The following is a 24,898-nucleotide window of genomic DNA, read 5'->3' as shown; positions in this document are numbered from 1 at the left end:
TGGTACTGTAGAATCAAGAAAAGCCCTAAAACAGATGAAGGACTCAAAGTCCTGCCTGAAAGATCATGGTGGTGCAAAAGAGAAAACTAACGTTGGTTGGTTCTGTCCATCTGCATGCAAGAATTTGTATTACTTTGTAAAGGAGTTGAATAGTATTAAAAATACTTGATCCATTCCTTTTATAATCACTTTACTTAAATGGAGCAACTGCAAAGCACTGCTTCTTCATTAGCCACTTGGATCAAAAGAATAATAGTATGTTATTCAATATGCAAAGTGGCATGGTATGACATAAGACCATCTTTTGATTTTTAACACAATACTACTTAATGGAACATTAAATTCTTACAGGCCAAGCACTAAAAAAATATATATTTTTAATTGGATCTTCTTTAGTATGTCATCAATAGACATCAGAGAAAGAAGCACAGTTCAGTAGTGTCTATCACATTGCCAGCTCACCTGCCAACATTTTGCAAGCATCCCTGGCATTTGGCCACAGTTGCTGTTCACCTCCCACTCACGGCCCTTCCTAGATAGGATAGGCTCCATGCTCAGTCCCTGCCAGAACAATGGCTCCTGCATCTCTCACTCAGTAGATTATCAAAACAGCTCTGTCTGTGCTGCCTCCTAACCCTGCCCTACACACTCAGAAAGAGCTCCTCAGAAGTATCTGCAGTGTAACCTATTACCCCCTTTCAAAGGTTTTAATCATCTCTCTTCTACAATGCCAACCAAAACTCAGCAAGAGGTATCTAATATTAGACTGTTGACGGGTTGAGGACACCACTATGAAGATGAACAATAATATCTCTTTGTTTCTTCTTGCCTTCCGTTTCTGTCTGTCTGGTCTTCCTCCCTGCAGAAACTCTTTTTTCACAGTTGGCTTTGTTTGTTTGTTTTTTTCCTGTCTGAATTTATACATTACCTAGCACAATGGGACTAGGCTCTTTAAAAATGATTCCCATTGCTACAGAAAAATAAGAAGCAAACACAGTATTGCAAATTTCAGTCCATTTTGCTAATAGGTTGGAAGTGACTTGCCAAAGAAACCTCAGTGATGACTTGCTTCTCCCCCTAACATCCATTGCAGAGGGGTGATTTTTATGGGCAAACATTGCTGTTTTATTTTCTGATTAACAAGCACCAACAAGTAATTCACAGAGAAGAATAATATGTAACTGAAGTTCAGTTATTCTCTGCCCAAACATATCAAATACCTTTCAGTGGCAGAGTTCCGTAATAGTATGCATAGGAAAATAATAAATGAAAGAAAGCACAGAGACCACATCCATTCATCCTAAACTCTGTGCCACCTGAAAACAACCCATTTACTAAGGCTGGCAGCAAAATTCTTCATTTGAGCTGTTTTTTTACAGGGAATGGGAGAGTCAGCAAAACATGGTTTCAGACAGAAAGAACATTTCAGGTTTTCATTAAAAAAAAAAATCTGGTTTAGTTTACTTTTTGTTTAACATAACATGGGGGTTGGGAGAAAGAGGGAAGCAGCTTGGGGAGCAAATCCAAGGAAACTTGAGTCATGGAATAATTTGTTTTTCCTGCATGGAAAGCCTGCTTTTTCTCCCCTCTATTTCTTGGCCCATTGTCAGAAAGAACAAAACAGGCTTGAGTATGTTCTAGAAAATGAGGGGACTTGGGGAAATAGCATGTACAGTCATCCAGAATAGTGCCACTCCGTCTAAGTCCAGCAAAAGCAATCTGCCACTCTCCTTTACACAATAGCTCAGAATTCAATAACTCAAAGGCAGCATAGAGAGAAGAAAAAGTGATGCTTAGGCTGTGGTAGCTTACGGAGCAGGAGCATCATTCAGCCCAAAAGAAAACAGAGCTATGAAAAAAAAAACCTGTAAGGAACAACAGACTGTTTCCCTGGGGATCAGCTCCCTTTGCCAGGAAATGCAAAGCCAAAGCAAATGTGTATGTCACAACTTGTACAAGCACCACTGCTAATTTATTTGCAATATGGTCACAAATGTTTACTTTGGGGAGAGATTCTAGAAATTAGATCCTTTACTACTTTGCTTTGACAATGCTGTATTTCCACTAGGGTCAAAGGTGTATCTAACATCAAAGTGAGATGCCGATTTTCATTATTTCATCCTCCTCCTCCTCTTGCAAAGCTGAATGCTAGCATTCCCTATGCATTTCCTCCAGCAAATAACAAAAGCCTGTATACTATACTTGTAAAAACCTGCACTTGCAGAACTGACTACAGTCTCCACTGCTGAAATGCACAACCTTCCACCTCATTGTGCTCACATCCACTGTTTGAGCTCCAGAAACATTCAGCAAGTGTTGATAAATGTCACTGGGTACCATTTTTTTCCCCATGGAGGAATTCAATGACACACCTTTGCGTCATTTGCACTTCTATGTCAGACGCCATTCTGTCAGACTGCCCCTCTGCTGCCCTTTGTCACACAGCAACAACACGTAATGGAATACTGGTAAAAGGTTCAAAACCTACTGTCATACCACCATCTGCCTCTGACATCGTGTACCAACATAATAAAACAGTAGACATTACTTTCAGAGCAGCCCTTGTATTCTCTTTGCCACTTCAGACTTTTCAGTTTTATCCTTATCCATACTAACTGAGCTGGCTAATTAACTTTTAAAAATTTTGTTGATAGTAGAGTCTTCCTGCTCAAAAAAATGTCTGTACAAGACAGTTGATCCATTCCTAAGCAACTTTAGAACTTTATGTGAATCGTTGTCATCAATTTTGAAACAAGAGTAGAATCTTTGTAAATTGTACTAATAGAAGATCTATGCTTCAAAGTCCCCAACTTTCTGTTGTGCAGCTTCTTTGATATCCACCAACCCTGGCAAACAGAGAGGTCTCAAGCTGAAGGCAAGTCAGTAACATATCACTTCTGTGCTGGGGTCCCTGCCCCACAGCTAAGACCCTGCCTTCCTGGAAGCCCAGTTCAGGGGTTCTTTGTTGAATGCTGGCATTCCTGGGAACACTGGAAACATAGGACTTTGGCAAGTCCTAGCCTTCCAACTCTGTTGAGCCAGGATTTCCAGTAACGAACTTTCCTGCTAGAGAATTCCCAGTCCGTTCAAACCCAAAGTGAACCAGAATTTTATCACACTGGGACTGTTGGCAACATGTTATTTCAATAGAAATTTAAAAAAAAAAAAAAAAAAAAAAAAAAAAGTTAATGAAAATAAATATTAGCTTTCCTAAACCCAGTTCTTCCTCATGGGTCCACAAATGACAGACTTATAAACTTAGAGAAAACATTATATGAAAGGAATTGCTGAGAAAATTAACAGATTTTTGCACGTTCATATCAAAACATATGCCCAAGTTGAACATAAGACACATAACAAACCACAAAAATTTAAAGCAATTAAAAGCAAACAAGCCAAGATTTCCACTGCTTCATCTGAAGTTTTCCCACTCAGACAGTTATGTTACATTGTTATCCAGCAGTTACTCACTTACTAAGTCTCACACCTAACTCAGACATATTAAAATGTAAATTATGCTACATATGATGGGGAACTGATGAAACTATATGAAATTTAGATCATAATTACAGAATTACATAAATACAGAATTACTAGAAGAAATCAGAGAGGTAAAAAATGGAACAGAACTTACACTGCAGGCTAGACATACTATTGCTAATGAGAACACTGTGGGGAAATTTTGGAGTTGGACTTGCTGATCTCTAGAGGTCCCTTCCAACCCCTACAATTCTGTGATTCTGTGAAAGAAGGAACTTCCTCTATTATGGTTACATGAACTAATCCAATTTGGTTTCCTACTTTGGATAAGGTTTTGTTAAAACATTTTGTTTAAACTCTTAACTATTTCTTAAATACTTTGATAGCTCTTTCTTTTGCTGGAATGCAAAATTTCTGTTTTACTTTTACATCTGAAAAGCCTGGACCCTGTTCTGGCATATGGTGTTGGTGGAGGAACAAATTGGGCATACTGTAAAACTGGTTTCTAAGACTTGTTTGCTAGAAATCAAAGATAAGAGGAGCAAGAAAAGTCCAGGATAAGCTTATAGTCCTTCCACAAATTTCCATGTGTGCAGGAATATAAACCCTTTTCTCAGGAAGGATGAAAACCAACTGGAAACGTATCCATGCTTTTCAACAAGGAAAATTAGTCCCTTGTTTTGCTGAATACATCTTCCATGATTGTTCAATCAAAATTTTATTTGTATTCAGATATTGCAAGACTCAAGCACAGAAATTTAAGAATTCTCAGAGGAGATGTTCTGTTGTAACTATTTTCCTTTGCAGGTTCTTACACCAACAGGTCCAAGCTTATTCCTCTTCCCGCTGAAATCAGAGTAGCCATCACTATTTTTATCACATTGTGACAGATATGTACTTTTGTGCAGGCCAGAGGAAAGAAAGGGAACCTGCAGGAAGGGAACCCTATATACTCTTTTCAAATGGGCACAGAGCAGCTATAAAAGTAATACCACTGTTCTATGAAAAAATGAGAACCATGCAATTTCCCAAAGTTCACGTCCAAAATCAGCAACAGAAATGCTGAAGCACATCCTATGCTCAGTACTCCTAAATTATGCATTACAGTTTCTCTTCTAAACAAAAAGATTCGCAACAAACTCATTGTCTCTGCTTTGTATCCAATGAATATGGAAAAGCCATGTACACAGATGCTTGCATAAGAAAATCCCTTGATTAAAAAAACTGCTGTCCTCAGCAATTATACGCACTCATTCCCAGATGTAATGCACCAAGCTCTCCATTTGTGACAGGGAATAAAGGCCATTCAGACAAATTAGATAGTAATAGCAAAATACACAGGCACCTTCTCCATTGCTTCAACCATTTTCCATCGCAAGTATGCACCTAAACAGTATCTTTAGAGGACACAATCCTAGACAATGGAAGGAAGTAAAATGACAGAAGGGAAAAAGGAGTAATTAATCATTATTAGCATAGGCTTTGTTCAGGTATGTGACCAAGCCTTGTCCTGACTGTATTGGAAGAAAGCCAGTGATGAGTCAAACATGAGTCAGAAGTAAATTACAGTTGTTCAGTCAAGATACCAGCCTGAACAACAAGGGCATCAGGAACCTGGAATATGCCATGGCAAGCACCTTCTACACAGTTACAACACAGCCACAGGGACCAACCCACACCACAAACGCTAACAGAATGGACATCGTCACCACTAGGTAACATAGAGGCTCCAGTGCAACTGCACTTTGTGTAACTAGGAGCTCAAAATTTACTGCTGCACAATTAGGGCTGCCTGTGTTCAAGACCAACTTCAACCCAATCACAAGCTCACACATTTAAGTAATTAATATTGCCAGTTCTTTGTCCATGTGCAGGGACCAATTGTATACTTCATGCAAGAAAGGACACGCTCCTCTAATTCACTGGATGTTTTACCCGAAGAAAGGAAAATTATCTCCCATAGATAATAAGAGTTTTGAGATGCCTACCTTGCCCACACCAGGGGTGTCTTTCACTTTGCTGACTGCTCTCAACAAACAAGGTGGTGCAGGGGGTGGAGAAGCCTGAAGGATACTGCTGAAGCTGGTAGTGAAGAGAGGAGACTCAGGAACAGATGATGCAGAAGGCCTGTGCTTCTTCTTTTTGGAGGACAGGTTCAATTTCTGAGCGGCTCTGTGGGAAAAATGACAAGAGTAAGATAAATCATTCCAAAACTCATCAACACAAGCAGTCAAGAATAAACAAAGGTTATTACCAGGTTACCATCCACTTAGGATATATCTCAATGTTGACCACTCTGATTCCAACACTTTTATTATTCTGATTATATTCTGGTATAATTTGCATTATGTAGGGTCTGAACCAGGCCTCTGTCACTGTCTCATCTGTTTAAATAAGTCAGCTTGCAAGAAAGCTCCTGAACCTCCAATTAAATCAATGAGCTATATGTCAATTTCTATTATAAAATTCATTTCAGTCACCAAGTGGTTGACACAGAACTGTTTGTCATTCATAAATCTCCAGTTGAAAATTGAATACCTGTGCAGTGTTTGGATATAAGCAGTCATTGTTAATGCTAATTAGTATTAAATGCTCAGGTAGATTTCTGAGGCATAAGAAGTGCACAAGCACACAATTTTAAATTTATAGCAATTCTTAAAATACAAGACAATCTAAACACTGAACAAATGGTGACCAATGAAAATATTACTCTTTGCAATGAGATTGAGGCAATCATACCAACTGCATTAACCACTAAATAGGGAAAACAACAAAGACTGTTTTTAAACTACAATATTAGATAGGAAAACCGAAGTTTGTATAGATTACAGGTTTGTTTAAGAACAGAAACATTCAGTACAATTCAACACAGTCTTTGTTGCAGCTGTTTTGTCCCAACACAAATTCATTCTGCATTACCCAGAGATAGTGTTGATATTAACAGTGCTGCCCCAGGGATTCCCTTTTGCAAAATGGACACTTTAAACAGTGCAGATCAACTAAAGCATAATTTCCAAGGAAAGCTGGATATAATAATTCATGAGGCTACTTTCATGCCTTGTTTTGGCAGACAGATCGTGACTTGAGACAGGTATAAAAGAAGTCTATATTGACAGTACCTCTCCTTATCCTGCTAAAGTGTGACAGTCAAGACCAGTAATATAAAATCCTACTAGGTTTTAAGAAACTTTTGCCTCATTATGGTGATATCAGTATATGTTACCCAATTCTGAACTTCTAAAAGTGATTATTTTGTCTCAAGAAGCTAGGGAAAAAAGACTGAATATATGTATATATATATGTGTGTGTATATATGTGTGTATATAATTTTTTTTCATTCTGGTACATAAATACTTCGTGTTTGTATCAGATGTCTCAAACACGTGAACAAATTACTTCTGGGCATGAAGCTGCCATATGTCAGCTGATCGTGAGTGCACTGCATGCATTCCCAGTGTGTACTCTTGTAGCCAATGGCAAATGAAAAGCGGTTCCAGACAGATTAGGTTTTAATAAAAGAAAAGTAGGGGATTTTAATTTACTTGACAAAGAATTACAACTCAGAAGTTTCTCTATTATCTCCTTGTCTTTGCCCTTGTCCCTTTCTGCTTTATTAAGACACTGGTATTCATAACTTGGTATTCTCTGTTAAGATTGCCTGTTTTCTTTTCTTTTTTTTTTTAAAGTATAATCAGAATGAGTAGGTCAAAACCAAATGGAAAAAAAGAAAATGTTCCTCTTCCTAGTAATATTTAAATAACTGGAAAGGGTTCAGTGATCTCAGCTTTCACATATTTATAAAGCTGCCCATGCTGAATAAAGATCTTTCGTGTGCCTTGGTTCCAGTAGAATATTTAAAGCAAAATCTTTTACTGTGTGCAACAACTGAACATACAAGTATTAAAAAAACACAGTGAAAAATTTACTATGGCTTTTTACATTGTCAAGCTCATTAATTCAGGTGTGAATAAGGGCTCTACCCACTATGGTCTTGCTGACTCACCCCTGGTGAATATGCATTTCCTAGAAAATATTTTCTAGGTTGCCTGAGCCTTACCTCTCTTTCATCACTAAATGCTTCTGTACATTATGCTGCTCCTTTTACAAAGCTGATAGTTTAATACAAACTACTTATTGAACCAATCAAGCCCATAGGTAGCATTTTTCTTAAAGAAAAGATACCAGTCTATTCAAAACCTTGAAGCTATGCTCTAGTTTGACATCTACAACCTTTGAGATTGCATTCAAATAGAAGAACCTGCATTTTACTTCATATTTTTGGTCTTCAACTGGTAAAACATACGAGAAAAAAAAGCAATGAACTATCTCTCTCCACTTTGTAGGGTTTTCTGTTTTTCCCCGAGGAGAGAAAAATCAATGAATGGAGGGCAAGAAAATCATTTATAAGCCATATTAGACTTCACTGAATTTTGAAAGAGATCAAAAAGGCAATAAGCCTCAGGTAATTCCCAGAGCATTTAACTAGAAAGGAAAGTATATCTTAACCAGATGTAGACTGCAAAGCAGCACAGTATGGCTTTCTTGTAAGCATATTTCCATGAATAAAAGCATTCAGATTGGGCAGCTAGCATTACTCTGAATGCTGCTGGTCACACAAGCTGCAGCTGATTTGGCCACTTCATCTAGCATAGATTAGAAATTGTCACATTTTTTTCTTCCAGGCAAGTCAGAGGCCTGGCTCTCCCAGTCTGGACCATGGGAGCGCCAATATTCCTGCAGCTCACTGCCAGCCCAGCCTAGCTAGCAGCTGTTAATACTCTGCTCACTGTACAAGAGCCAGCTAATTTGTTTTCATTTAGTCTCTATTATAATAGGACTCTGATTTCTGCTTGAGACTATGCATACTGCTGCAGTAATGGCGATGATGGCAGCCTGGCTTCATGTACTGGCAATAACTGGTTATACTCTTAGTTACTTTACATCTCACTTGAGCCAAGAAATATCAGCTGTGAACTACACAGGGGTGCACAGTGGGCTCTTGTATGATGTGGGCTGATATACTACGTGGGGTACAACAGGGAGAGGGACAGTGCCCGCAGAAGCACCGAGGAAACTTGATCCAAATTAAACTTCTTAAGTGGGTAATTTAAACAGTATTGAACCATGGTGTGGACACACTCATTCACAACAGAAGTGTCTTTAATGTATTTAACTGAGCTGTCTTCCAAAGGAAGACTGATTTAAAGCCCTTCAGCGTCACTGCAGTAGTCACTACTTCAGTTAATTTGTAATGTTTTTTCTGAAAGTCTCTGTATAAACAAGCAGATGGAGACTTTTTGACAGCTTAGAAGATTTGTGGAAAAAAAAAATAAATCACAAGATCAAGATTTAAGATTGCAGGAGGATGTTAGAAACCTGATTAAAGTTCACTCCAAGTCAAATTGACAGGTAAGGGGAAGTGGTTCCAACGTTCATCTGGTTCACTGAAAAGACTGAGTTTATTTCTCAAAGGAACATTCTTTGCTTTTTTTTTTTTTTTTTCTTGCAAAATACAAGTTTAATAGGGTATATCTTGAGGCAGCTAAAATTCTTTGCACCTCCCACCTATGTAGAAATGGGGACGTATTTTTTTCTCTCAAAATTCCATGGGTGTGTTGGGATTGTCAGACACACACTGTAGAGCTATCTCCCTTAGGGTGGAAGCCAATTCAAGATTGATGAAAACTTTCTGAAAACTGAAGATCATCTGTGGTATTTATAGAAGAAATGGAAGTACTCTAGATAAAGTTTCCAAAGAGTACACTTTATCTCTAAACTCTCAGATACCTTGCAGCAAGTCTAGAGAGATAAATTAACAGAAATTCATTAAATAATCAATTTTTAACATAGAAGAAAGGCACTGCTATGGAAGACTCAAGCATCTCTACTAAGAAAATTATTCTACTGCTTGTAGTAATAAATGAATGAACTATGAAGATGATGAAACTCTTCAGACAAAATAAAAGGCATTGTGGAAAATTGTAAATACATTGTTTGGAAAGGCATCTGGGTAATACACTACAGCATTTACAAGGAAACAGGGTGGAAGTAGCAGCTTGAACATTCATGGTTTCTAAATTAACTTTGGCTGCTCTCAAAAAGCAGTTTCAAGAAGCTGAGGACAACTCCATATACCATTTTTTTGCTAAGCAATAGTCATGGGAGAAAAAAAAGTGAGAACAAAAATTTCTGTTACACTGCTTAAAGAAAATAATGCCTCCCTGCAATACATAATGCTCACATACATTCAGCTTGAACAGAGTACTGCAGGCATAATTGCATGTAAGATATGAACTTTGTGGGACTTGGCTGTGACAGCTCATAGCATATTTGTTTCCTCTCATTTAATAAGAAAGAAGGTACTGCTAATAAAATTCAAGAGACACTTTTCAAGTTTTCAGTTACACATCATCCAAGGCAAAATTAAAACTCTGGAACTCGCTGTCAAAGTGGAGGTCAGTCAGGCCAACAGATTTGTTAGATTCAGAGGAGATTAGACACCTAGGTGAATAATTAAAATACTATTCACATTTGTGTCAGCGGAGATCATCACAGACAAGTAAAACTGACTCATACTTCAGTGCCTGACAAACCCTTTACCACTGACATGTGAAATTTCCTTAGGTGCATATCTCTGTATAATTATTCATTAGTGGAGTTTTATATTATACTATGTTGCATCCAGTATTTATTATTCTTGGAAACAGAATTTGAGATAAGAGTCCAGTGAGCTGATATATCAGTTTTTCTATGACAAAACAAAAATTGAAATTATGTTCACTTATATATTTTATTTTCCACAGAGAAAAAGGCACTTGAGGGAGGCTAAATAATCATGCACTAGCTAACTTCGATTTCAACATTTGCACTATAGCTGAAAATCTCTTTCTCTCTCTCTCTCTCTCTCTCTGTTTTTGTTTGGAGGCATACATTTCATTTCATAAGCAGAACACTCTCTGCTAGGTGCAGTTCTCAAGAAGCAAGGCATGAACTTCATATGTGGAAGGATGTCTTACTTCAAGATGATCTGGTTTTATAACCTCAAAAGAGATTAATCGTCTGCTCTAGTATAATTAAAACCTTACCTTTAATAATGGAAAACTATTTTTCCTTATGTATCTTTCCGCTGAGTTGAAAAACAGACATAAGTTTACTTTGGAAATCAGTCTCCTGAATGAAGTCCCTAAGCATATATGTATGAATACACCACTAGAGGTAACAAATCTGTGACCAACGGTGTTGGTTACACAGAGTGAAATGTTTATATATATCAATTTCTATGGTCTCTGATTTGTCACCTACCAGTGAAAGAAAACATTGTTCAACCTCATCCTCAACACATAAGCCCTGCTGATAACATGTAAACAAAAAAACCTGGCCATAATTCTTCCTGGAGAAAAAGTAGAAATTGTTGACTGCCACCTACTAAGTAAATTGTAGTCTGCTTAGAATCCTAACTAACCGATGGAATGTAAAACAAGAACATTCTGGAACTCTGCCAGTATTTTTTACTACTTCCAACTGACATGTTTACAAACATGGGTTCATGGTGTATTTTCTGTTTCTAGTAAACAGATTTATTTAAATGAGTCATCATATCATGTAGGTCCTCATGTAGCTATATCATCAGAACCGACGTGATATAGCAAAATTACAATCATATAAAGCCTTTTTCTATGAAAAATGACAGTCTTGATTTTTGGCTACACGGGGTCAATCTACAGCTGCCTCTTGAGGATCTTTAGATACTTAATTTTATCAGTTACGTATGGCCTTTACAAACTGGATACTGATAGTGATATGCACATTTTCCAATTACAGAGACATAATCTACCCCAAACTGATTCTGGTTCTCCCAGTCATCTATATAGAACATACAGGCTCACTGAGGTGACATTACAGCTGAGATGAACTAGGTACTATTGCGAAAATGGGAGGTTCCATATGCTCCACTGTCCTGTCTGTATCATTCTTTCCCCTCCTTTTCTTATTTCCTCAAACTTATTTAAGGCTGGCTGCTACTGATTTAACTTACTGAACTACTTCACACTACTGAGTGCTCTAAATCATATCTACTTGACTTGGCTAATATATCTGAATTACTATGGCAAGCACTTTGCCAACCTTAAAATCTAAGGCATGTGATACTAAATATGGTCTCACGCAAAATCTCATCTCATTCAGCCAAGCGTTAACCAATGCCCCTAGGTCCATTTTCTCTACGCAGTCTTCCAGTCACTCTACCCCAAGTCTGTAACTTTGCCTGGGGTTGTTGTGGCCAAAGCGCAGGACTCAGCAGTTGTTCTTGCAGAACTTCATCCCACTGGCTTCAACCCAGTGATCCAGCCTGTCCAGATTGCTCTGTAGGGCCTTGCTACCCCTAGGCAGATCAGATCAACACTTCCAGCAAACTTGGTGTCATCTGCAAACTAACTGAGGGTACACTCAATGCCTTCATCCAGGTCATCAGTAAAGATATTGAACAGGACAGGCTCCAGTACCGACCCTTGGGGAACACACCATTCATGACTGGTCGCCAGCTGGATTTAACTCCATTCACCACCACTCTCTGGGCCTGTTCCATCCAGCCAGTTCTTTATCCAGCAAAGACTGTACCCATCCAAGCCAGTACCTGGCAGTACTAGCTTCTTCAGGAGATGCTTCACAGGATGTTTAACTAACAAGTGAATGGTGTTTTGGTGCAGGGTGCCTATTCATCATCTGCTACAAACAGATGTTATCGCCTGAGAAGCTTGCTACAGGAGCAGAGAAAGAATGATCTCAAAGGCTTTTATCCTATCCTTCCATGAGTTTTTATCATCCAAACTGAAAGGAAAATGACAGAGCTACAAAACTTGCAGTCAACTTGCCATGTCCCAACCCACAGACCCTGCCCTCCAACAGGAATTATAAGCTAAGAATGAAAATCAGGGCAACTTCACACCACTGTAATTCTCTGTGTGGCTAATCCAGGGCTGTGGTATTGCAGCTTAGTGAGCAATATAAAGAATGAAATAAGAATCCTCAGAGGAACATTTTCTAGATTTGTAGTTCCAGGAAGATCCTTAGTATTTGTGTTTAATTATTTTACAATGCCTTTAAAATCTGGAGATAATTTGCACTTTCTGCTTATGCTGTAGAAGGTATAATAAACATCTCTCTAATGCCCAGTAAACACTTGCCCCTTATTGTTCTCATTATTTGTATGCATGCCTTCAATTTCATAGCAACAATAAAGCTATCCCAGGCTGCTGTCTTTTACTTCTTGGGTGGTTAATTCAGATGTTTTGACCAGAATGCCTTAGCAACTGTGCTCTCCCCCGGAACTGTATTAAAACTGTCCAGAAATTCATTATTTTTAACTTATTATTTAATTCACTCAAAATAGGGCTTATTCAGAACATGCCTTATAAAATATGAGGCTTGTTGTACATAGGTAATCTCAGTGGAATTAACAGCTCAGCCTTGCTCTTATATTAAGCTCAAATTTGTGTAAACCAGAACTACTCTTAGTTCCTACAAGATGAAGAAAAATCAATATGCTTGAAAATCTATAGCTTAATAGGAACCTCGAGTCTTACACAAATACATACTGCTGGACAGAGGACTCTGTTCAATACTACTATTATTTGGGTGAAACTCACATTTATACAAGGACACAACAAGATACTAAAACTGTTTGTCATGCCATTACTGTTTGATCCAAAAAAACACCAAATGAAAGAAACAACTCTTAAGAAAATGCTCAGCACCAAAACACAGGAAAAAAAAATCACAAGTTGCTTAATTTATTCTAAAGGCTACACAGAGGATGTTTTTATGATTAATCTAATTTTTTTTTAATCTGAAAACTACTTTTATAAAAAATAGTAGTCACACAAACAACTAATCACAGCATTATCCCATTCCTGGAAAACCTTAAGGATGAGTTGAATAAGTGTCCACCGCACACTTAATGCATGAGGCAGACTGAATCATTATACTCAGATAAAATAAAATCAGATGTTTAGCCCTAGTTTAATACAGGAAGAAAAACAGCTACATATACTGTAACTCAAAGAAATTCAAATATAAGTAGTTATCAATTACTGTCACAGTTACTTGGCAATGTATTATCAAGCCGCATGGGAAAAACTGCACAAGCAGGAGCTGATAGCCACGGACCAGAGTAGCCCTAATTTCTATCTCACATTGCTGAAGAAGAGGGCAGTAGTATCTTGCAAGGAAAGGCCCTAAACAAGCTCTATTCCAGCTCACGTTTTGGGTGTTAAGCACTCTTGCCTGTATACACATAAGATTTAGATAATAAGATGTTACCATTGCCCCTAAGTATTAAAACTGATGTGCACTGTTTTATATTTGCACTGTTATTTTGTAAAACGAGAAACATACGCAGATCTGTCAGTCTTCAAGCATTAGCTGGAAAATATTAGGGGCACAGATGAACTGTTACACTGTTCTCTGCTGGAAGTACCACCAGGGTTGGCTGGCAAACAGCTGTCCCTCATGTCTGAGATCACCCACCAAACCTCAACCCCTGGGACAGAACTTCTGGTTAGCCAGTCCACAGCTGACTCTCCTCACCATCAAGAAATAATTACAGTTATTGCCGTAACTCAGAAACATGACTAAGAGCAGCTTTGCAACAAGAGGCCGACAAACCATTGGCCATTTAATAACAGTCCTTAAAATCACATAAAGCCATTCTTTTAATTTTAAGTTTTACGAGCCTTATAAGATTGAGGTTATTTTATTACCTTCATTGCTAAAACCTGGACACACACTGTGAAGGAAACTATTCTGCTTTATTTCTGGCCCATCCAGCAAAACCCTTTCATGATACCAGGAAGTAAAGCAGCCAGCACACAGATTCACAGCCCAATTTGTCATTGTTTAACTTTCTGGTTGGCAGAACAATTAAAGAGATACATGAAAAGGCCAAACGGCAGGTAAGCTTTATCATTTTCTTTGCCTCGTTAATATTTCCAAGGCCAGTGTATTTAAAGTAACACCTGAATACAAATGATAAAATATCCTGACAATGTTGATGCACTGAAATTCAATACACTTAAGCCCAGCTCTGACAAGCAATCAATCTTCTGTTATAGTCAGAAATATTTCGTTTGAGAGTTCCTTAAAGTCCTGTCTAGTCCTAGATCACTACCTAGAAATGATAATTCTTCAAGAGGCTTTTTTTCTTCCTCCTCAGCAGTGGCATAAAACAAGCACCACTATAATGAAGTGTTCTGAAATACATCCATATTTCAATTACTGAGTGATATTTTTTTCCATCTCTAGCATGTAGCCAAGACTTGCATTTCTTCTCAGCTTTCTCTTGGCCCTTCCAAATTCACCTTTCTTCTACTGAGCCCAACAGAAGCACACTGGAAAGATACATACAGCACACAATTTGAGAAGGTATGAGCTTAAAGCACAACATGGGTTTTGCAATGTATAATTTGTTTTGGGCATGTTTTGAAGAAGCTCCAGCTTATTAAATAAGTCACCTTGTACATCTTTTCCTAAAGTAATTTAGTTCTTTAGCTACTGGAGCCCACATATAATACATTAAGGTCCAAGACTGAGGTCCTGCTATTAACAGGCTGCACACTTGTCAACAGCTTATACACAAAGCAGAGAAAACAAAATATTATGACCCCACTTTTACTCTGCTGAAGCGTAATTCATGAACTATGGCAAATAGTAATTTAATCTAGATCTCCTCAGCAGAATCACACAACTGCTTGCTCTGCCTTTGGGGAGGCTGAGAGCATGCCCAAAGTACCTACAAGAAGGGCATAAAGATGATGGAGTCAGGCACTTCAGAGTGGTGCACTGTGGGAGGACAGAAGGTAATAAGAATATGCTGAAAAATTAGAGTAAGATGGGGTTTAAGAAAATGGTACTATATTTTGTGGACAGACAAGCAAAACTGTCCATTCTCCGTCCTAGGGGGTGGGTTAAAACTCAAACAAATCAAGCTCTAGGCAACCATCTGATCTCAGATATGAGCTTGCCCTGAGCAGACTCTGAAGGAGTGGGACTTGAAAGATCCTGAAGTCCCTTCCAGTTTACTTGATCCAGCAGAACTCTAAAACACATTAGCACATTTCTGAGACCAGAATAATAAAAATACTATGCCTCTTCTGTCTTACAAAATATCTTATTTCTGAAAGTTTTCAATTAAATCATTCAGCATCAGTCTCAGCAATTTTTTCAATCTAAAACGAAAGGTTTTGCTTTCAGAATATTAATTCAAATATAACAAACAGATTTCCAGCTACAAATGGAAAAAAAAATTGCAAATGTATAACCAAAATATGTTTTTAAAAGTCTTGATTCTTGATCTGGGAAAAAAGTAAACTAAATCATCAGAAGACAATTAAATAATTTGACTGAAATCTACATTTCTTAGGGGAAAAGTTTGGTAAAAAGTTCACCCATACCACTTCCAGTGCTTTAAGACCTTCGCTCTTTAACTACTGAAGCCTCAGAAATCATTACTACAAGGAATCAAATGTTCTCATCTTACAAGGCACACATGCCCAGCCTCTTGCTTTGCATTCTGCTGGCTCCTCTGTGAGCTGACCTTAACATTTAGCCTTAATCATGCTCCAGAATGAAAAAAATTATGAAACTGGAAAACACTAGTAATAGTAGGCAATTATTGTTACTACTTAAGCAACACTTTTGTACTTCTCTTTTCCTACTTCCAGTCAAGTGAAATGAAAAACATGGAATTAAACACAAAGTAGTAAGTCATTGCCAGGAAGAAGTGAACAGTAGAGAGGTGTGGTACTGACATAGAATCATGGAATGGCCTGGGTTGAAAAGAACCATAATCATCTAGTTTCAACTCCCCTGCTACAGGCAGGGTCACCAACCACTAGACCAGTAAGAGAAAGACTTTAATCTGCAGCTTTTTTTTTATTACCTTTACAAATATCAGTGAAAGCCAATTTATTTTCAGTTCTGAAGGTACTTCTCATGCAAACTGCTACACAAACAAGCATTTGGCATTTTTTTTTTGTTTTGTTTCTTAGCAAAAGTATTTATAAAAATATCTCTTTTTAAACATTATTTATGATGGTTCAGAATTTTAGGCAAAAAAAAAGGTATCTTCTAAATGCATCCTATCATAGATAAAGAAGAATTTGTTTGATTTCATTTGAACATCAGCCTCTACTGATCAATTCATACCCACATGCAATCCTCTATTCTACATGAATTTATTGTCACTAGGTCATGTTAAATATTTATAAAATACAGCTAAAACTGATTCTGGAGGTAGGGAATCAGACAAATTAAGCCAGGGTCTTGTTGGCTCTTCTAGACTGTTAAAGGGCTGCAGCCTCTAAGTCCCAAAGGCCCATGGCAAACGCACACCAGAAAAATCTTTTCTCTCAAGATGAAAACTAAAAATTTACTTTCTTCTGTGACAAATCTTGCTGTTGTGATATACTTTTGTGATATATTTTTGTCATCCACATGCTGGAGTGTTGCATTTTGCTCTAATGAGAACTAGGTGTGAATGTTTCATGCAGCACAGTCAGAATGAAAGCCCATTCTCCAACCATGAATCCATGGGAAATCCACTACCAAGGAGGTGTTTATTCAAACATTTTAAATGATTTTATGCAGCTACCAAAAAAAAAACAAACAAACAAAAAAACACTTTTGCACAATTTGTTTTACTGTTGATTTTTAAAACTGAAGCATTCTCTTCCTATTTTCAACAGGCATATGGATACAATCATGTTCCAGAATTGTCTATCTCCTAAACTGGTTGCCTCATCTTTCCACAGACAGGGCTTTCTTGTCATCACAAATTCTCACAAGAATTCTGATTCATCTTCTTTGTATGTTTTTCCAGGATATGGGCTCTGTGGAAGAAGGACTAGAGTATACAGTGCGCAGAGAACTACAAGGTATCAGTTCAGTCCTGGGGAAGGACCCTGAAATCCATCAGCTGGAATTAGAGTTGTTTGATAACCCATTTCATAATGGCAAATTAAACATGTTGGATGATAAATATATGCAGTGGATTTTTTTTCCATCTTTTTGAAAAAATTGATTGTTTACATTGACACCTTGCAGCTTGTGTTATTGGTAAGTTGGAAGATCAAATCCTGCATGCAAAAAGATCTGAGTACTCTTTAATTTTTCCAAACAAAAAGATAACATAGAGTCACATTCTTCCTTTTTGTTCTACCGTAGCTACAGCAAGGCACAAGCAATCCAAATGCTTCTCCACTCTGTGTTTACCCCCTTTTTTCCATTCTGAAAATCTGATCATCCCTGATACACTTGGCATATTGGTCATTTTAACTAAATGTAAACCCCTATACACAATAGCTAGCCAGAAGTTAAAACAGAGAATTCAGTTTCCAATGTCATGAGACTCTGCTCTCAACTGATTTTTTTTATCCGATGTAAACAAGAGAGGACAGCAACCTTATTGAATGGGCAGTGTAGTTAAAATGATGCAACCCAATGGTGATCTGACACATCTGGGGTCTCCTCTTTGCATTAAACTCTCCATCTCCTCTGTAGTAAAACATTCTCCTGTTGAAGTTTAAGATCAAAATGAAAAAGTCATTACATCTGTAAGGTATCCATTTGAGACTTATTTAGGCTGCCTAGCTTTATCAGTTTAGGCCTCCTGGGCTCAGAACAAAATAGTGCAGAACCTTGAGGAGCTCCAGGCAGGCTCCCCCTTCATCCTCCCTCTTGATTCTTCCATGTCCTCAGACCCAGCAAACAGAGATTACAATCAGCCCTTTCCAAAACTGTTAGCAGATACCAGAATATTATAACACTTTCCCTTCTCACGACCTAAAAAAAGCACTCTCAACAAGCCACAGAGTTTAAAAACTAAACTTAAGTTACACCACTTTCAGCAGTATGGTTATAGCAAACAAGCCTCTTAGTGTGAAGGTATTTATTCTGGCACACAGTTTATTCTCATTCAGCAAGTGGAATAGCAGAATATAATGTAAAGTACCAACTAATGATAAAATTGCAGTTATGCAAGAGGATGTTGTACTGACACAATTGCTTTGGCAGGAAGAAATACACCTCCCAACAAAAATGTCCTTACTATGTTATGTCTGAACACACAAACACGATGGAAACCATCTTACTTTTCCCTGAACACATCTCCATCCAAGCCAGTCCTGCTTGCGGAGACTGAAGAGCAATAACACAGAAGAACACGGTACGGGCAATGGGTCTTGTTAGCTTGGACAAACATCACCTCCCTGCTTCACACTTAAGCTGGGATAGAACAGCACCATGTCAGACAAAGCTACCAGCCGACAGATCTTTCTGACTCATCAATATCAGTGGCTTCTTTTTCCTATCATTTGATTAGATGATCTTTTCTGTTGAAAAGCTATGAGGTTTTTGTTTGTTTTTTTGGGTTTTTTTGTTGTTGTTTGTTTTTTGTTTTGTTTTACTTTTTCCCATTATCGTCCTATCAAGTCATTTAATCACACAATACTGGAAACTCGGCAGGTGGATAAAATGCACTTGGCCCATCACTAACACACACCTGTGGCCACTCAAGAGTGATGCTGCAGTCCTTTACCCTATTATCAGATTCTGCTTACTACATAAAGTCAGACTTTCATTTGCCATTTTCTCCAGGCTAGAGCTCATTTATACTCCCCTCCAGATTTATTTGAATATCATTCTAGATAACAGTCTCTGAAAATGAAGATACAGAAAGAAAAACTATGGACTGTGTGACACATAATTAGACAGCATGTTGTACCAGGAGAAACGGTATATCCACAGGGGCTTTTTATACCTTTATATTTCACATCTTTACTGCTGCATGGAGGTGCACATCACGTTAAATGCAAATCAATACCAATAGGGGCAGTTTCAATGAATCTTGGGAGACAGCAATGTGCTTTGAAGCTCACTGAGGCCAATCTTAGATTCACTTGTTTCTGAACGTACAATAAATCTGCTGCACAAGTTCAGTTTTGCAAGGACCTCAACTCTTGTGATGTGCTTAGCTCCCACTGAGACTAATGGGATCAACATTTCAGGAACAACACATTTCAGGAACAGGCATTTTCTGAGTTACGAAAGAAATTCCTTTTTGTGGGCCCCATTCCGCACACTGATGTGTATCCCTGTTGCTACTGAAGGAAGTAGAAAACTCAGTAGCCTGTAGGGGGAGATTACAGTAACGCTAAGACTAGAAGAGAAGACAACGGGGCAGTGAATTACATCAACTCCTAAGTACCTGGATGGGAGTAAAAGTGGCTTGCAAGCACACACAGGCTGGCTGAACAGATTTGGGAACCAAGGGTGTATGAAGGGCATATGACTACACCATCTCTCTCTCTGATAATGCAAGAAAAAGTCAAATTACAAAAAAGAAAAAGCTTATTTTCATGTTTTTTTCCATCAAGATTAAATAAGATTTCAGCAGAAGGGCAGTCACAATGGCTTATTAAATAAGGACAATTTTCTGATATTCTGAAGCTCGCTGAGTAGTAAAAAAAGCTCAAACAGAAATTGTCTCAGTAGTCTATTTTAAGGATTCATCTTATGTAACAGGAAGCAGGCACAGTTATTCTGGATGCTTGAACACCGTCTGTCACATTGCCACAAGCTAAGGAAGAATAAATAACTATGTGCGGACACTTGAAGATTATTAGTTTTAATTAGTCTGTAATAATATTGGTTACATAAATCCTCGTAGGCTGAATTAGTGGAAGAAAGCGTCAAGGAGATTAAGCCTCCACAATATCTGAATTATTCCAAAGCTGAGGGACAGACAGGTCTGTGTTTCAAATGACAAGCCAGGAGAGGGACAACAGTCAGTGTGTTGTACACACTGGTCTGAATACCTTAGGACAGAATGACAACATTTTCAATGAGGTATGAGGCTGATTCTTGGTGAAGGTGGACCTTCCCATCCAAAAGCTAACAAGTAAAGAATCACCTTAGCCTGTGAGTGCTACAGTTCTGCCCAGTGTTGCTGGTGGAGAGACAATGCTCCCTCTCTACTGATACAGAGGAGCAACATAGGGCATGATATGGTGCTCAGTTTCCTAAGCTTCTAGGTTAGGGGTTCTTTTACGTCGCTTATTGTGATGACTTACTTTTACCACTCAGTCAACAGCTTAAAACCTGACATTTTTGAGCACAAGGCATCTTTTAGCATTTACCAAAGAAGCTGAAATATCTTCATATTTTGGACAAATAGCCAAGCAAAACACAATTTGGCATGTGGCTTTGGTCACAAGAAGAGACTCATTAAGGTTGGAAAAGACATCTAAGATCATCTAGTGCAACTATCAACTCATCGCCACTATGGCCATTAAATGTGAAGGAAAAAGAGATGTACTGGAACTTTGCAAAGTTCGGTGAAACGTCTCAGTGCCTTAAAGCTACATATGCATAACCTTTTAAGCTTCAGCATACATGAAAAGAGAAACAAAATAATCCATTCTGTGGACACTACCTAGGGTTGTGGAGCTTACCTCCTGCAAACCACTGCTGCTTCTCCCCAGACTGCTCAGGTGTACAGCTCAGAAGTACTAACTTACACAGAAAGGCAGTGCCACCAAGAAACTTTACAAAACTCAGGAAAAAAGAAAAAAATATTTTATGCACTAACATAACTATACACAGTACATCTGGGGCAAATTTTGAGGAAATCTAAGTTGCTGTCACTTCACATACTTCTGCATGATTTCATAGCAGCTGGTTCATGGTGTCCTTAAAATTTGTCCCACTCTTTATCCTGAATTACTATGAAATTGCCTCTTCTGATGTGCAACTAAAACCCTTCTAATTCATAAATGACTGTTAAAGTAGGAGGGAAAAAAACAAAGGATGAAAGTTAGGTCAACTAATAAAAATAAAAATAGCAAGTTAAAATATCCATGAGTATTATTAATGGCTAATGTAATGTTCAACTATTTTGATCCAATCAGTTCTTGCTATGCTGAACCAAAAAGAGAATGACTCATGTAGGCACATCTTTTACACACAAAAATCTTCTGCATAGCTCCATGCTAGCAACTTCTCATAATAACTAACGCATAAACCAAGAAAGCAGGCTGTTTCGATTACACTTTAAAATGGGCCTACTGGAAGTTATTAAAAAAATAGCAAAGAACATACTGGAACTTCTTTGATTCACCATCCAAATAACTACAATGCATTACTGACATTGCTTTCCAATCCATCATTATCATTACTACATTATGGCTAGATAATCAAATGCAAGTAACTTTTCTTCATGTGTGATAATAAAACATTTTGTTCAGATGTTCCTGGCTGGACCTGCAGCTTTCCTCAAAGGCAATAGTACCGAGATAACAAAAGACAGCCGCATAGATCTCCAAATCCACAGGGATGGTGCAAAGCCAGAAGGAATGGAAGAGCTTAAACTCCCTTGGCACATGCTGCCAGTGCTGAAAAGACTTCATCCAAGAACACAGCCCCACTGAATTTCACAGTAACTTCCCATCACTCACCCGATACCTGCTCCTGCTATACATTTCTCATGTGGAAGCAGGTTTTGAACAGCACTTTGCAAACTTCTCCCTTCAGCTTCTTAAAAGAAGCTGCATCTGTTTCTCTCTTCCCACCTATCTAATGTGTGAACATGGATGTGAAGTACCGAGGCGCACAAAACACGTGACTGGAGAAGCAGGGAAAGAAAGGCATGCTGGAACTCCATTTAACTTGTAACTCGAGAATTCCTTTGCAGACAGCTCAAGAGGTTACATTTTTAAAATATACACGATTCTGATACACACATACACATAATATAATTTCTACCTCTGCAGCTAAATGAGTTAAGCATAATTTACATAGCAAAGAATACATAATATACCTGGCTGCAGCACATATTTATCTTATATACTTTCAAATCTGGGCTGTCAGAAAGGTGGCTATGAAGGGCAAATCCAATCACTTGGGTGCAAAAGCCAATGCTCCCAGGTCCCAGTGAAACTGAGCCACAGGTGCCCAGCTGCCCTGCTGGCAGCACAGACAGGACACCGCTGTGGAGCAGAGGAGCAGTGAGCACAGCACAGACAGCTGCCGTTCGTCCCAATGATCCAGCACACATCACAGACCTGCACAGAGTTATGTCCGTACAGCAGGGGGAAGAAAAAGGGAGATGGGTCAGCACACTGTGGCATGAACTCAAGGGGCAGCCAGAAGCAGCATGAGAGATGAGTTCCTGTGCTCCTTCTGTGCCACTGGGGCTCTTTCTTTTGTCTCTACCCACCCCCCTCCAGCCTGTTACTTTGCTCCCAGCTGTTGCCAGGACATATCTTTCAATTTCAGTCTTCAAAATGCAGTTTGATTTAAGAGTGTTCACAAAAAAAAATAAAAATCCACTGAGAGTTCAAAAATCACTGTTGCATGTCTCCTCATTCACATACCAGCAGCGTCTGCTCAGGGCTGATGACACACCGTGCAGGGCTGAGGATCTGAGGCCTGATTTTTCACTGCCTTGCAAACTCATTGTTTATACCTGCGTAAAATTCAGATGTTAAAGCAATTTATCCTCAGCTGGTCTGGGTATAATGGTAGCACAAGAAGCAGAATGTCAGAGCAAGTGAAGCACGATCTCCTACTAGCAAAGAGATGCTCTGTGCAGCACTGCACCATCTCTCTACATGTGTGCAGAAGCCCAGAGAGACGGCATTTGCATAAGCTGCCAGCAGAATGGCATCTCATACAGCCTGCACAGCCAGCACACAGCAACTCGCCTGGAAGAAAGGCACTGCCAGCAGCATCACCAGCACAGAGGGGATGTGAGTGAGAACAGAAGCAGGAATATGTCATCAAGGGAACACCAGAACAGTGGGACACCACACACCAGTGACACATGCATGGCTTAGACAAACAGAACTGCCTCAAGGATTCGATGCTGTTTACACTATTTTTGCATCAGTTTTCTTTCTTTCCCAGGAAAAATCATTTATCATCGTATAGCCCAATGGCACGGGTTCTGTACAAAGTAAAAACATGAAGACCTCATTAACAAGAAAAAAAACCATCAGAACGGGCCTTATACCAGTAAATTTCTTCACTCTCTTCCTAAGCTCGTACATTAATTCATACTTTACTGCAAGACAAACTGGAACGAATCATCCTAAGAAAAACTTCTGAAGGTTATCTGATGTGCACTACTGGCACCCAGCAAAACCAAACTAATGCTGCGTAAGACCTCAGGACAATTCAGTAGGAAGGGTGGTCTCTGTCTATCCCCCTGCTCAACCCAGTGGTGCCCCACTGAGCTTTCTCCACCTTCTCCATGCATCTTGTACTGTGTGCCTCAAAGTTGGACACAGTGCCCAAACACAGTCATAGGGGATAACTGCTCCCCTTGACCCACAGCTGTCAGCACAGCCCAGGGTGCAGGTGTTCTCCATTGCTGCCAGGTCACACTGTGACCCATGTCTGCTCACATTTATAGCTGCTGATGTACTGTGAAATTTGAAATGATTTCTTAGGAGAAAAAAAAAAAAATCTGGAAGAAAAATATGCCCAGGAATGTTTCATTCCTTCAGAGAATCAAGGGGCAGTAAGCCCATGGTGATACCACCCTCTCTCTTCCCACTTGCAAGAGTTAAGACAGTTCCCACTGAATATTTGTGTTATTTTTCAGCCAAGTGTTTAATACAGGGAGAAGCCAGGTTCCCACGCTTCTTTGGGCTTATTGTTCCAGGGAGCAACAACAGGGCTCTCATTCAGGAAATTGTTCTCAATATTCAGATTAAGTTTTTTTTTATTTCTTCATTTTACTTATAACTAGAACTCATCCTTTGTGCTAAATAATTCTTCTTCTCTCCCTCTTCGAGAGGAGTTCCATCCCTCAAGTATCTGTGGGCTGTTCTTTCCCCTCAGGCCACATTAGTCACCATTTAACCCAACTATACATATTTAGTTCTTTTTATTAGATCTCATTAATTACTTTTAATCCCCTCCTCTGAACTCCCCAAATTCTTCAGTTGCTCTCAAAACAATGCAGTCAGTATTCCCCATGTTCCTGTATCACACCACTGGAGAGAGGAACTCTCCTTTCTACATCCCAGTGTTTCTAGAAATGCAGAATATAGCTTAGCTGTTGCATCCTCCATCTCTCTGTGCCTATGCCTTCTCAGCATTCTTGCTTCCAAATCCTGCTTCCCTTACCCACATGGCTAGCCCAACTGGAGCCAAGCCCACAAACAGGATTAAGAATTGGCTTTCTCCATCATCTGAAACTGTGTTCATTTCTCATAGTCCTTTTTTTTAAAAAAAATGCATTGCTCTCTCTTTCAAGATGTAATACAATGTTTGCAATAATAAAAAGGCCAAATGTTGAAGATTTTCTACACGATTTCAGTAACATCTAAAATGCCTGAATATTAAATGTCTAAATACACAG

At 38.7% G+C, this 24,898-nt stretch overlaps 1 protein-coding gene across 1 annotated transcript in view; it reads right to left on the bottom strand.

The window, feature by feature from the left end:
* Positions 1–24,898, bottom strand: part of KIF26B (kinesin family member 26B) — a 284,016-nt gene that overhangs the window by 96,653 nt on the left and 162,465 nt on the right. Inside the window, exon 5 of the mRNA XM_042892546.1 lies at positions 5,469–5,652. Within this exon, the coding sequence (XP_042748480.1) occupies positions 5,469–5,652 (184 nt within the window). The remainder of the gene's footprint in view (positions 1–5,468; positions 5,653–24,898) is intronic.

Source organism: Lagopus leucura, unplaced genomic scaffold, assembly GCF_019238085.1.
Source record: "Lagopus leucura isolate 7727_CA_CO unplaced genomic scaffold, USGS_WTPT01 Super-Scaffold_73, whole genome shotgun sequence".
Classification (NCBI taxonomy): Eukaryota; Metazoa; Chordata; class Aves; order Galliformes; family Phasianidae; genus Lagopus; species Lagopus leucura.
Note: the sequence above shows the minus strand (reverse complement) of the source record. Positions and strands in the feature narration are given on the sequence as shown.